The sequence below is a fragment of the Caenorhabditis elegans genome, chromosome X (assembly GCF_000002985.6).
Source record: "Caenorhabditis elegans chromosome X".
Classification (NCBI taxonomy): Eukaryota; Metazoa; Nematoda; class Chromadorea; order Rhabditida; family Rhabditidae; genus Caenorhabditis; species Caenorhabditis elegans.
This window is the reverse complement of record NC_003284.9, coordinates 4,387,855-4,402,092: the sequence shown is the minus strand read 5'-3', so window position 1 is coordinate 4,402,092 and position 14,238 is coordinate 4,387,855. Positions and strand designations below refer to the sequence as shown.

General features: G+C 33.7%; 1 protein-coding gene and 2 non-coding genes across 4 annotated transcripts; 2 read left to right on the top strand and 1 right to left on the bottom strand.

The window, feature by feature from the left end:
• The first annotated feature begins 7,449 nt into the window (after positions 1–7,449).
• Positions 7,450–7,623, top strand: R160.11. The gene has a single exon (NR_102178.1). It is a non-coding gene; the product is annotated as an Unclassified non-coding RNA R160.11 (non-coding RNA).
• A 666-nt stretch (positions 7,624–8,289) lies between these two features.
• dpy-23 (AP-2 complex subunit mu) lies at positions 8,290–12,734 on the bottom strand. Of its 2 annotated transcripts, NM_171670.7 has the most exons (11): positions 12,644–12,734; positions 12,236–12,401; positions 12,004–12,186; positions 11,244–11,261; positions 10,919–11,054; positions 10,727–10,868; positions 10,558–10,677; positions 10,426–10,510; positions 10,226–10,374; positions 9,112–9,229; positions 8,290–9,061 (listed from the first exon to the last, which is right to left on the bottom strand). In NM_171670.7, the coding sequence occupies exons 1-11, from the start codon at positions 12,715–12,717 to the stop codon at positions 8,927–8,929; spliced, it is 1,326 nt and encodes a 441-aa protein (NP_741770.1). In that variant the 5' UTR covers positions 12,718–12,734; the 3' UTR covers positions 8,290–8,926. The 2 variants fall into 2 exon arrangements, with proteins under 2 accessions (NP_741770.1, NP_001024865.1); NM_001029694.7 differs by lacking the exon at positions 11,244–11,261 and having other exon boundaries at positions 8,297–9,061; positions 12,644–12,728.
• Positions 12,735–12,778: 44 nt separating this feature from the next.
• On the top strand, positions 12,779–13,118 carry R160.8. Its single transcript, NR_070869.1, has one exon. It is a non-coding gene; the product is annotated as an Unclassified non-coding RNA R160.8 (non-coding RNA).
• The last annotated feature ends 1,120 nt before the right edge of the window (positions 13,119–14,238 follow it).

Here is a 14,238-nt window from a genome sequence, read left to right as displayed (position 1 = left end):
TTGGAACAAGGTTTCTGCTCGTTTACCCAATTTTTTGCAGATTTTTTACAAATTGAATATGGAACTTTTCTCTTGATCGGAAATTTTGAAAAAAATCTAATATCTCCAGGCGTTCGGTAGTTTGGAGGTGGAATACGGGTAGTGGAAAAATCACTACAATTTTGTTATATAATGGTTTTTTTATAGTCACTGAGAGGTCAAAACTCAATTTTCAAAACTTCAAATACAAATAAAACATATACTTTTTAAACTTAATTTCCTGGAATTTTTTTTTCGATCGTCGACTTCCAAAAAATTGGTAAAACTAAGTTTTCACAAATTTTGACTCGAAATGTATCATTTTCAATTTTGTTTTGAAAAGTGTTATATTCATTCAGTTATTTTAGCATTATAATAATAGTTTATTTTTCTAGTGGCCGCACTCCACCTTTAACAAAAGTTGAATTCTGAACCTTTATAAAAACCGTTCTCAAAATAGTTAAGACTTTCCACTGTGTTTTTTTCTTTTTCCTTCCTAAAACTACTAACGAATCTCGCCTCTTCTGGCGAAGTACCTACTTAAACAACTGGAAAGATAAAAAACAGAATTTTTTTCCTTAGTTCAAAAAAAAAACTAAAAGTGGGTCGAAAAAAGAACCCTGTGTCTAGAGCTCTGTTTGTTGATAGAAAATTAAATGAATTTTGGTTTTTTAAAGTACATTGAAACACCCGAAACATGCTGCAAGTGTATTCTAGTCTTTTAATTCTGTCAAATTCATTCGCTTTGCACCACCCTAAGCCAATCAATGGATTAAAAGTAGAAGAAACATGTGATGTTATATTATCTCGTTTATTGGTTGGTGTTGGTACTGGCTAGAAGATCTTAATTCAATAATAATACGCTTTTTGGAAATGTGCCAAAAATTATTCATACTCTGTCAAATTATGGTACACATTTGATATCTTTTAGGTTTTTAATATGTCACTTCAGAATACAAAATTATCTATTTGTTGTAGCGGAACTAACGAGTATTTTTGCACTTTTCAAGTGAGACTTTTTATTTTAAACAAAATAAACGCGTTCTAGAAATTGAACAAAGTTCTACTTCGATAAGCACATAATTCTTAAAACTGGCAAATTATAACTACAGAATCAAACCAACCATTTACAATAATGAACTTTTGCTCTCATATTTTTCAAAACACTATTGAATTTTAAATACGACAAAATACCGAGTACTCCAGGTGGGTTTCAATAGCCACATTTGTAACAGGATCTCACGTGTCAAGTGTCCTTTTTTACGCGCGGATCATTCTTTCACCTTTTATGGTTCGGTGAGTAAAAAATGCGAAGGGAAGGGGTAATCGTCATTTTCTGGTCGCCAGAAGCCATGAAAAAATCTTGAATTTGACAGGAAACAAACTCCTGACTCGGGGTGCAGATTATTAGACAAAAATTGGATCCAGTTTTCATTTTGTTTTTGACTACAAGACAAGAGTCATCAAAATAAACGAGTTTAGAAACGGGAAATTGAATTCAATTGTATTTTCTCAAGAAACATTGTCTCATGTTGACATGAGTTTGAAGTTCAAACTAAATAGAAATTGTTAAAAGTGCAATTTGGGATTCTAAAGCTATGATGTTACAAGATCAATATGTGACAATGACTATAAATTACAAATTGTTGGAAAACAACTATTACATTTTTCCCAAAATTAATTATTGTCCGACCTGGCTGGAGAAGGAATGGGGGTTTTTTGTTCTTAGAAACCTCAAGAAATTTTTAATTTTCATGGTACATCTTCTAGACGAGGTTCTAATTCATTTCAGAAATTTAATCAACATTGAATATTATAGGACACATGATTTTTTTTTGGCAATTTTCTAGAAATTTAATTACAAAAAAAGACGTGTTAAACCAATAAAATTCCTTTTTTTTTAGTTTCTGAAATAAATTTGAATCTATCCTGCAAGACGTACTATCTACATAAAATTATTCTTAACCATCACATACTGGAAATTCAGAATTTCTGGAAATGAAGCTCATTTTGAGAGGCCTAAGAAATTCTGGAAAAAAATGCGTCAGTAACTAATACGTATGGTCCGACAACTACCGAGTTTCGTGCAACAGAATGGTTGACCTAGATGTTGGACCACGCATATCAGTCAAACCTCTAATTTTGGTATTTTTTGCAGAAAACGTTTTTATAGTGGGTTTGATCAAGTATTTGGATTGGTTTTCGAAAAAAAAATTCAACTGTGCACCACATTTTTCAAAACTTTACATTCTAAACAATTGTTGTCTCATTAAAAGTATTAGTTTAAAGAATGTTCGAAAAGAGAAATGAACTGAGTACGTCATGAAGATAACCAGTTGCATATGACTGCTTCTTCTTTTCAGCTAGAGACAGAATGCTCATTCGATAAGTTCATCTTACCAATCCATCATGAAACATTCTAGATTATTGGTCGTTTGAACGATGTTTCTATGGTTTAAAACAATTTCTTTTTTGAAAAAAAAAAAAAATAGAAATATAACTAATTTTCCAAAAGAGGGTTTGATCTTGAATGTGCTAGGGTAAAGTGTCAGACATAACACCGGAAATTTGATTGAAATTTTTGATTGTAACCGGATAAGCAAGCCACAATAACGAAAGCAGGTGAGATAAACTGCAAAACGTATGCGGTACGAAAAATTGAATATGCTGAGCTCTTGATAATAAGGGCAATTCCTTCCTTGCTGAAAAAAACGCAGATGTTGCAAACGTGTTTTAAGAGCAATTAGTGTCATTGAAAAATGAATAAATACAAAGAAAAAGAAGGAAGCGGTCACTTTGAACAAGAAGTAGTTTACTTAAAAGGGGATTAGAACTTAAATGTTGTTTATTTTAGATCTCATGTAGTTTGAGGTCAAAGTTTCACAAAATTACACAAACAAATGCAAAGTTCAAAAGGATATTAACCAAAAAGTTCTATAATGGCAGTGGTGTATTTTGCACTCGTGTTAAAGTTCAATGTATGTCTAAATAACAATTTTTTTCAAAAATGTTACTGATATTATCTTATCACGACAGTATAATAAAGTAAACTGGTTTTTGGTCTTTTTTTTGTGTAGAGCAGCCAAAGGAAAATAATACAATTAAATCTTGCTTTTTTATTATGTAGCAATCAATGTTTTTTTTTAATATTTAATCAAATTATGCATAGTTGTTTTGACTCAGTAAAAATAAGATATTAGGTTTGTCGACTACCGTAACTTTTCATTAGTGTTGTATACAAAACCAGTTTCTTGTTTTTTTGAAAAGCCCAACGCATTTACAAAAAAAATCGATATTTTGTCAAAGTATCTGAGAAAATACATAAAAACTCGAGAATTTTATTATTCAATTGTACAAGGGGAATACACGACTAAAATTTTTTAAAACTAACTTTTGCGACTAATTGAAATAAGAATGTTGCAAAGATTGATTTTCTGCACCTTGAGTTTTATATAAGACTTTTGAGAAATTTTTGTGATTTTTCGTTTATAGACAAAAAAGCGTTTAATCAAATTTGACAATATCATTTCTAAACAAGAATAGTCCACATACATCAAAAGCTTCGACAAAATTAAGGATTTCATTGGTGACGTAGTTGTTAAAAAGATACGTGTTTTTGTTACAGGTTCTTTTTGGCAGGTGAAATTGAAATTTTCAGTTTGTCTAATTTTTAAAGCAGTAACACTAACCAATAACAATTTGGGGACTTCGTTCCATATTTGTCTAAACCAAATATTATAATTCTTATCATAAACACTCCATAATCGAAAATTTCAACATTTTCAATATATCCCGACAAAGTTCTTGTCAAAAAAAAAACTTTAAGCCATTATGAACATTTAATCCTAAACATTTTCAAATCCAGTCAATACAAGCGTAATTTAAATATAAAACTCCTAGCAAAAAAATTATTTTCTTCATTTCCAAAATTGTGAGTGACAACATAAACTATAAATTTTAAAATTTTAAAAAGTGATATTTTTAGCATAACCCCAACCACTTGTCGGAGTGCCTAAAACCAAAAATATGAAAAACAAATAATCAAAAGGGGGGGGGGGGGGGGGGTGTGCACCTTGATTATAAAATGCTTACTGCTATAAAACATACAATAAAAATCCTACGAAAAAATGGAGTGGTTTATATCCACTCTAGAACTCTGGATATAGGATTCAGCTTCTAGTCATTTTCTTTAAATGAGCAAGCTGTGAGATGTGGTGGGGGTCGCAAAACAGCTTAAGCACGAACGGACCCTCATCAGGAAAAGTCCGGCGGCAGTGAAAACGACGAACGAAAGAAAAAACGTCTGGAATCTTTCAAGCGGACAAAAATGGCTTATTGTGTGGTCGAGTGGTACTTTTCTTTTCTTTCCAATGAAAAGCGAAAATTGATCAAACCCGCTACTTGAAACGTTGAGGAACTCGTTGAGAGCACCTACTCAAGATCCACTCAATCATAAAAATGGACGTTTCATAAATTCTTCCCAGCACTTTGGTCACAAGAAACTATTGTCTTTTTATCACAATATATCATAGAGAAACACTATACGTAGAAATTGTGGAAGTTGAAAAGATGGATAGTTTGTAGAGCGCTTTAATTAAGTTTTTCTTTTTTTTTCTTCTTTTTTCTTCCAATGACAAGAAAGACGACTAATTTTCACTCGTCGTATTTTTTCTTTGCATTTTCCTAAATTGATTAGCTCTATCTCGGTTCAAATCAGGTCCATTTTGCAATTGAATTTCGTAGCAAAAATCCAAACCGGGGAAAGATGGGAAAAAAACCAACGCTTGCGAGTTGCAGGTGCACATGTTTCGTGTCAGTTTCAGAACATCCCGTTTATCAAGTTTTTCATAATTTGAACTCTAATCTATGAGGTTCGTGGTATGATTTTGAAGTTGAGACTCTGAAACTTGAGCTGCTGACCGGTTTGAATCAGGGACGGGTGGCAATACTCGTTTGGGAATCAGAATTTTTGGTGATACCGGAAATGTAAAATTATACGCTAAAAATTTGAAATAGGGAAAATGTTGAAGCTCACTAATTGCCGAAAATCTGAAATATCGAAAATTTTAAAATTTAAATTTATAAAAAATTCCAACCCTCTGAATGAAATATCAAAAATTTCTAATATTTATGTGTTGGGAGTGAAAAAATTTATATTTTTTTCTCAAAAATCCTTTACTACAGTACAAGACTCGCTGATTTTTTGAGTTTTTTGTTTCAAAAATTTAAAACTCAATAATGTGCCAAAAAACTGAACATTTTTTGATTGCGTCTACCCATTGTTAAGTTGATAAATTAAAGGCTTCATTGATTTAAGTAAGCATAAAATTGGCCGAAAATCATAAGAAACTCGAAAATGTTTTTAGATCTTCCAAAATTTTCAGTCAAAGAAGTGATAAATTGCATAATTTTCTTTTCAAATTTCAAGATTTGCTGAAGATTTGCAATTCAATACGTACTGTTCAATAGCATATTATGTGTTACAATTTTATTAGAGTATAACAATTGTAGAAAAAATTCCAGCTTACAAAATTATGATATGAGAATAGTGAGATTTCAAAGATTTTTGATGGCTTATAGCAAAACCTCGAAAAAATTTCAACAAGTTTTACTATTATTTTATTAACTTCTGAATAGTTTCAAAAATTTCTCTTTCCACTTTTAACTTTTGGCTGTTATGGCAAAAAACAAAAAGTTCATTTCGAGAACGTTTCAAATAAGGAGGCTAATTGAAAAACAACATTGTTGTCTAGTCTGCATGGCAGGGTTATCCTTTTTTCGATTAAAATAAGAAGGAATTTCCCACTGTATTCATTTACCAGATGTTCCATATCAGTGTTGCTTGCAATACTACTTTCGGTGATTGTAGAAGCAATGGTAGGAAGAAAAATTCAAATAATACCAGCAGTTTTAATTTTCGATACTTTGTTTCGCTTCTGAATTGGCTCCTGAATAATGTTTTAGAATTTTACGATGAAATTTAAATTTTTAATTTTGAGGAAAAACACTTTAACCTATCGAAAAGAAACTATGAAAATTTAATAAAAATTTTTATATAAAATTTCAAATACTTGACTTATTTAGTTTTTGAGAAGTTTAAGATTTTATCAAAATTTGTCAAGTTTGTTGCTTTAAAATTATTTTTTTGATTAAAAAAAATAGTGCTCAAAATCAGGCACTAATAGCTATAAAACAATTTAAATTTTAAAAAGACTACGTCAATTGCTTGTACGCACATATACTGTAATTACCATTTCCAGTTTTTAATATATGACGTTCTTGAAATTTAAAACATGCTAAGAAATTCAAATTTGAAACACTTTCCATCCATTTTTTCACTGATTATGATAATGGAAAGTTTGTAAAAAATTGTATTCTTCTTTCCCCTGCCCAATTACCCGCAGCCACATGTTCTCCATCTTTCTCCTCCCGTCCATCCTCCCACCAGTTCTCCCTGCGCTTGTCTCCTTTTGTACGCACGCACTGCTGCATTGCGGCTTGTTGATGCAGGGTATAATAATGCGTGTAAATTCTGAAAAACTGATATTTTGAAACAAGACTGCTGAACACATTAAAAAACAAATGAAAAATTTTGAAAACATTGTAATTGTGTCTATAAATAATTGTTTAGATTTTATCTTAAATTGCGCTCAAAAAGTGATGCCTAAAAGTTCACTTTTCTGTGCGTTTGCGTGCAAAGCATAGAGGTGCAGGCCAGGGGTGGGCGGCTAATTGTTTTTTTCGGCTAACGGCTAATTCGGCTTAAGCCGATTTTCAAAAATTTCGGATAACGGCTAATTCAGCTGAAGCCGTGTTTTAAAAGTTTCGGCTAACGGCTAATTCGGCTAATATTAGCCGAGTTAGCCGGTCGGCTGAAATTCGGCTAATTCGGCTAACTTTATCAGTTTTAGATTTTGTTGTTGATTCAGCAAGTTCTTCACTAATTTTGTAAGTTATCAAGTAAGTAACAACAATTCAATTGGTTACAGAAACAAAAACACTCTGAAAGCAATTAAACAATAAAAATGTGTTTTTCTGCTAAAATCGGAACTTATTAAACTTAAACTTAGTTTTTGTTTCAGATTAAAAAAAAGGAAACTTTTTTTCGGAAGTAAAATTTCGAAATCAGAAACTCCCGTTTTTCAACACCGCTTATGATCAACTTCACATTTTTAAACGGTCCGGACCCGAAAGTGACTGGCCCAATTTTCAAAATTTTTCGCTTTTTTGTCTCCCCATGTGGATATCTTCAAGATCTGATAAAAAAGTAGAGTTTCTTCCCGCCAGTCTCAATATTCACCTCAAACTGGGTAACTGAACCGAATAGTCGTGCGCTGACTGCGTTTGCGTGCAAGCATAGTGGTGAACGCTGACCTCGAAACTCGTCGGCTGCACGTTTTGCATATATCCGCGCTCCCACAAGCAGTTTTTGAAGGCGGCTGTTTCTTAGCCAGATCGTTTTACGACTTATGAAGTGGATGGAGCGAACCTTCAGTGATGATTGCACTTCTTGTACCATATACCAGTTTAGATGTATATAGTTATCCAAGTAGATCACTGCTCCCCACTACCAAATTTTGGATGGCTCATCGAGAGATGACCCGAAGGTAACTGTAAAATCTTTAAAAGTGAGTTTTTTAAGATTTCTTTTTAAGAAACATAATACTTTCGAAAATCATGAAGAAACCAATTTGATATTTTTGTTCGGACTACTTTCGTACAGATCTCTATTTGGACCTAAGCCCGTACCTGATTACCATCATCTCTAAATATTTACTAATAATCTTATCACTTATTCAAATATGCAAAATCATATAAAACCATTTTAAAAAAACAAAAAACAATTGACGTAAAACGTGAATCAGTTTTTAAATTAGTTCTTGATAATTTTATTGTTAAAATCGACTGCTGTAGACTCTTGTCTCTCAACTCTTTGCTTCATTTGCTTAATATTATGCAAGTTTTCTAGTTTTTTCGAAAACGTGTCATATGGAAAGTTATCGAGTTGGAAAATTGTGATGCTCTCAAGGTTGCTAAAATAATTTTTAGATGATTAAAAAAAAAGTAAAATTGCCAAGTTATTGCATCAAAAACTTGAATTATTATGATGAATCAAATGTTGACACTGCACTTTTTCATTTGAATCAAATCAGAAACTTGAACCCATGTCGTGATTGAAAACTTAAAACCTGTTTTAAAATGTGTGTAGAAAAAAAACTAAAGTTTTATACCAAGTTTAGAACATGGATTCGGGGGACTCATATCTTGAACTATTAATAAAAAAAACTTTTATTTAAAATAAATATTATGCTATTCATTTGAATTACAAACTTATTGAATTGCGGACCTAGAAATGAGAAATGAACAATAGAAATTTGAAAATTTTTGAGAGAGAGACAAAAAATGGAATGTAGAAAGAACAATATATCAAATTAAGCCGTTACAATAAATTATGATGAATTATGAAGAAAAGGTAAATGAAAAAAATATTTTAAAAATGTTATTGCTCCAACGGGGTTCAGAAGACGTTTTGAAGTGAATTTTATGATGGAAAAAGATTCCAGAAATTTTGAAATTTTACACTGACAATAAATAAAGATGGAACGGGGTGGGGCGGGGGTTTTTGAATTTTGGCACGGAAAATGCATGGAATTATAAGCATGCGAAAATGCTTATCGAGACGTCTAAAGATCTAATAGTTCTTATAAATTGAAAACAACTCTTACAGTACTGTAATGCTGCGATGACTCTACATTATGAAATTTGGAAAATAATACAAAAATATTACAAAAAATTAAAAATTGTATGAAGCAAATAAATAATATTTAACACTTGGAACCGAGAATGAGCAAATGTTCAAGCTTGACGGCTGGGGAGCAAATGAAGATAGAAAGGGTTGGGTGAAGTTCTAGCATCTGGTTTCATACAGTCCCGATCTTCCAATGTAACGAACCCATTTGATGACGTCATGATCCGAATAGTTCAGTTTTGGCTCAAACACCTTCAAGTAGCGAACTTTGAGTCCAGATGGAGCAAACGGAACCTGGAAATTAGAATGGTTCAATTATTGAGGTGGAAAAAATGTAAGTTTACCTCAAAGTTCATGCTGACCGGTGGGCGATTCCATTTCTTCTTCTCAACGTTTCCAGTTGAGAGAAGATCGATTTCCGCAGAAATTTGGCTTTCCTTCATTCCGGCCATACGCTTTATTCTGAAAACAATGGTAACATTATAAGGCCTGTGAGAACTTTTTCATTCAAAATTAGAAAACAAAATGCTCCAAAAGCTTTAGTAAAAGCATTAGATTTCTGAAATGCTTCAGTCAAGGTTTGGAAAATTCACTAATTTCAGAAAGTCTTGAATTTTTAATTGAAAAAATACGTGCAGCACAGTTTTGCATATTTTGATGGTTTTTGATAAAAGGTAAGACAACCAAAATATAATCGCAGTCTTTAAACAATTTCAACTGCAAAAATATACATTTGCTTAGCAGTCAGATGAAAAATTTATTTTTGAACATTCGTGCCAATTTGCGACAGATTGTGAACAAAACATATATATGATATTACATCAATTTGTTTAAGGAAGCTGTTGGTCCCTTTTTGGTACACTTTTTGATTGTGAGCTCATATTTGAACTCTTGGTTAACTATTGTGTGAAAGAAATTCAGGGGATCAAGCCGCCCACAAATCTTGATCTCGTGAAAAGAAGTGCAGAAAAGACTTGAGAATCATTGTAACTCGAAAATTCAAACTTTGTCTCCTGTATACAATTCCACCAATTTTTGAAAATGGCGCTTGAAGTTAATAATTTCTGTTTCACTGTTACGGACGAGTTAAATGTTTTCCTTTAGTTACAGGTGCAAATTTGTTATTTCAAGCCCACAAAAAATTTCCAGAAAATTCCTTTTTAGTAAATATCCCAACCATATCCCTTTTCGGCAATAATATGTACAACTACATAGTATTAGTTAATGTTCTACTGCCAATTTCTCTGATTGCAGTTTCTTTCTTTTTTAGTTGTACAGCTCAAAGTGTGTAATGCTTCTGCCCAATTTTCTTAGCGCCCCCTCCCCTCCCACTTTTCTCGTTTTCTTATTCTTGCCCAAAATGGAGCCCCCCCCCCCCTTCTCCTTTTTCTCTCTGCCGCTTCGTTTTAATCCTATGCTCAGTCAGTGTATGAGCACCGGGCACACGCCCCCACTCACTTCCACACAATGGCATTCTCGCCTGCCTTGTACTTGGCTTTTCCCTTCATGCAAATAAGTTGAACGCCGGATGTATTTGGTGGGGTTGGAATGCGAACTTCGAGCTTTTGAGCAAGAAGGGATGGCTTGAAGTTAGACTTGACGACAACCTGAAAATGAGAGCCATGATTGGTAAATATTTGAAGTGACAAGTGAAATACCTTAACTTCCATCTTGTTACGAGACACTTCACGAACCAATGGGATCACACGGAATGGCAGTTGGATATCCTTAGTGGTACGGTATCTGCAAAAAGTAATAACACTACGAAAATTGTACAACAAAAAGTGTACCTCATCAGCTCGTACTCGCCGTCCGGTGGGATAAAAGAAATCGCGTGCTCCGTCTCAAATTTCGTCAGCTTCACGCATTGGTGGAATTGACAGTCATCAATGGCCACTGCGGCACGGCTTCTGCAAACAATAAAGTATCAGTTTCCCTATCCCGGAAACTCAGACTAACGCTTTGTTTGGATCATCACTTCCTGGCTTCGACTTTCCTTCGATGGTAATTTTGTCGTTGATGCCAAATTTGCACTCCGGCATTCCACTCAAATAGGATTTCATCGCAACTTTTCCGGCAACATGAGCAGATAATACTTGTCCTTAAAAATTATATTCGATATAAAAGTATGCACGTCGTTATTGTGTGTACCTTGTTGATTCATGAGCAAGTTGACATATTCAATAACATCCAGGAAGAGCTCATTTCGGCGGTACTTAATACCCTCCCGACGCCATCCAATTTGGCCAGTCACTTGAGACGTGATTTGTGACTGCTCCTCTTTGGTCTGCAAAACGTCTATTATTCTATGTATTCTCCTGAGACAAAATATGAATGGTTATCTAGATTTTTGCTACAATCTGAAAAGATAGCAAATCTTTTTGATTTTCTGACAATAAAATAAGAGACACAAGTAAAAAATGATTCCGTGCACACAAAACACAGTTGGTCACAATATATACATATGAAAACTTACCACTGGGACAGGAGCATCCTATAAAAAAAGGGTTCGTGAATAAAGAGCGGAAACCTAATACTTTAATTTTAGAAAAATTTTGAACCTGAAAGCGTGAGCCAGCGTGTACAGGTGGGCAGAATAACGCGTGACGCTTTTTTCATATTTGGTGCATTTTGTTTTTGGGCAACTTTTTATTTTGAAGGAGGAGTATCGGTTCTGAGTTTTTTTTAAATTTAAAATGTAAACAAATAACAAAATTTTGTAATGGGGCTTCTCGAACATTTTTCAAACATTCTTTGTCATTTCAAAATAGCGAAAAATTAATGGTCTGATTTTAGCTAATATATTTAACTTTCCCAAATTTTACGTGTCATAGCAGATGAAAAATGGTTTCTATTGAAAAATAGCTTTTAAATATCTTTTTTATTGTTTTTTTTATCTCACATTATTTCGTTGATCAAGGAACGTTTAAAACAAAAATTAGCAAAATAGAATTCCTATCTTGTAAATGAATGAACATGAGATAAACTACTAAAACATGCATGATGTGAAAATGAAACTATTTCCAGTCCGCGACACCGAAAACTTGACAAAATATCGGCTTTTAGCTAAATTTAAGCAAATTTTTCAAAATTTTGACCCGCCATAAAAAATTACAAGAAATGTTTTGAGAAGTCTCACTATGAAATTTGTTTATTTCAGCACATTTTAAGTCTGTAAAAGTGAAAACCCAACATTGATACTCCTCCTTGAACACTGAAAATTGTAAATTCCTTACAGCTGTTCTGACTCCTTGCTGGGTGATGAAAGTTTTCAGCACACCAGGGTCCGTATTCTGGGGGTATCCAAAGTCGAGAATCTCGTCGAGCAACTCATAAATCAACACAAAGTTGTTCTTCACATTCTCCTCGTTCAGTTTTCCAAAGTAAGACTGCATGGTGTCGGCGAAGCGTTTCAAGAACTGAAATTCGTAATTTAAGTGTGTCCCTAATACTTTTCCCCGTCGCTACCTCAAAAACCATGGCAGCGTTGACATTTTGACGTGTCACCGCACAAATCCAGACGTTGCCACGCTTCACATGGAAGAACGAAGTACGAGCCATGTTGGTGACTGGCGAGCGAACTTGCTGTCGGGCATGGATGACGTTGACTCGGAAGGCGTCGACTGCGTTCCGGCTGAAACTAGTGAAACGTGAAAATATGATTTCTTCTTGTTTGGGTCTTGTGTACACCATCGCATTTTTCTCATTTCTTTCAATAAACATTTTTACATAGAAAAGTTTGTGAACAAACAGTCTCGGCAAAAACAGCGCGGCAAACATTTTTTCATTTCTTTATTTCCCTGTTTCAGCGCACCACTTTTTCTTTTAAACATTTTTGAACATTTCCAAACATGCCATATATAAAAAATTACTTACGTTACATCGTCTCGATAGATTCTCGAAATGAGCACTTCTCCTTTGTGATTGTAAACGAACAATCCACCAATCATCCCCGAGTTTGCTGAAATGTATTTTAATGAGATAATCACTCTTTTCAACAGAAAAAATGTTAGAAAATGTGAAAAATGCAATGAAAACCAAAGAAAAAAACAAGACAAAAAACCAATCGGTTTCCTTTAGTTGACCAAGTTCAGCAAAATCGACGGACCAAAACTGGTCCGATAGAGCGCCCTTCAAAAGAGTCGCGCGGTGCGGTCGCGTCGCAGTCCTCCTCATCCTTCATTCGCCGGGGGTTGTTTCGTCATATGTTTGTGGATAGACGAAGAGAGTGCAGAGAGAGCAGAGAGTGAGAAGAGACGACATAGACGGGCAGACGGCGGGTACCTCTTGCCTCGTCTCTCTGACGCGACACCGCTTCCCGCTTGTATTTCTTTGGGTGTCTCTGTCTCGTTCTCTCTTTCTCTACTCCTCTCTCGCACATTATATCTCATGCTTTTTTGAAATTGTTTGATTGTTGCATAGCTTTTGAATTAATTTTTCTGATTTCCCTTCTTCCGAAATTTAAAATATCGATTTGTCACCGTTATAGCTATAACCTCGCAAAATTGAACGTGCTAAATTTATAATTATGAAATCAATAGAAACTTATCAAACTGCTTCCACTTAAAATGTTGTTGACCCACTTTTTTCGCATCTATTTTCAAAAATGTGAATAATGAAATTTCTTCAAAAATAATGAAATTTTTGATATGTTAGAGATAGATAAAAAGGCAAATATTGAAAAACACGCAATGACCCAAATAGCCGAAACAACAAAAAAGAAGATTTGATAAATCATCATTTGAAGATATCTTTGATCTTTTTTCAATCGTGGCCTAAGATATTCTCGACCCCCGTAGTCATGCCTATACAGGTTATTAGTCACACTCCTTTCGTCGTCGTTCACTACCTTTTCCGTTCTCCTCCATTTCCAGCCCTCTTGCCACACACACACACACACACTTCGCCTACATTTTTTGTTCATTTTCATTTTCACGTGAGATACTTCAAATACTTCTAGTTTGATTCTGTAGAGTACTGAGTGTAAGTCTGAAGACGTACATATAAGTTTGTAAGTGTATTACTTTTTTACTCGAAATTGGTTTATTTAATGAATAGCATTTTTTATGTAAATTTTTTGGTGTTTGTCACTGTTTTTTTTTTGTGGAAAAACTACGAAAAACACTGCTGCTGATTATAAAACTGAATCTTTCAAATAACTCAAGTTATAACATTTGAAAGTGAAGAAAATACGACATTCAATTTGTAAAATTTTATATAAAAAGTTACTGATATATACGTAGAAACAACGCAGAACAAAATCTATGAGATAAATAGAGCGAACGATTATCGTATTATATGTACAGCCCAAAAACCATAGATTCCTCCCTGAATGAGAAAAAAGCCGACTTGCGTCAATTTCGCATTTGACATGAAACAAACTGATATTAATATATATATATATGCATCCTTTGTCAAGTATAAACCCTCTTTCTCCGTCATTCTCTCAATTCGTCAGTCTTTTCGGTCTT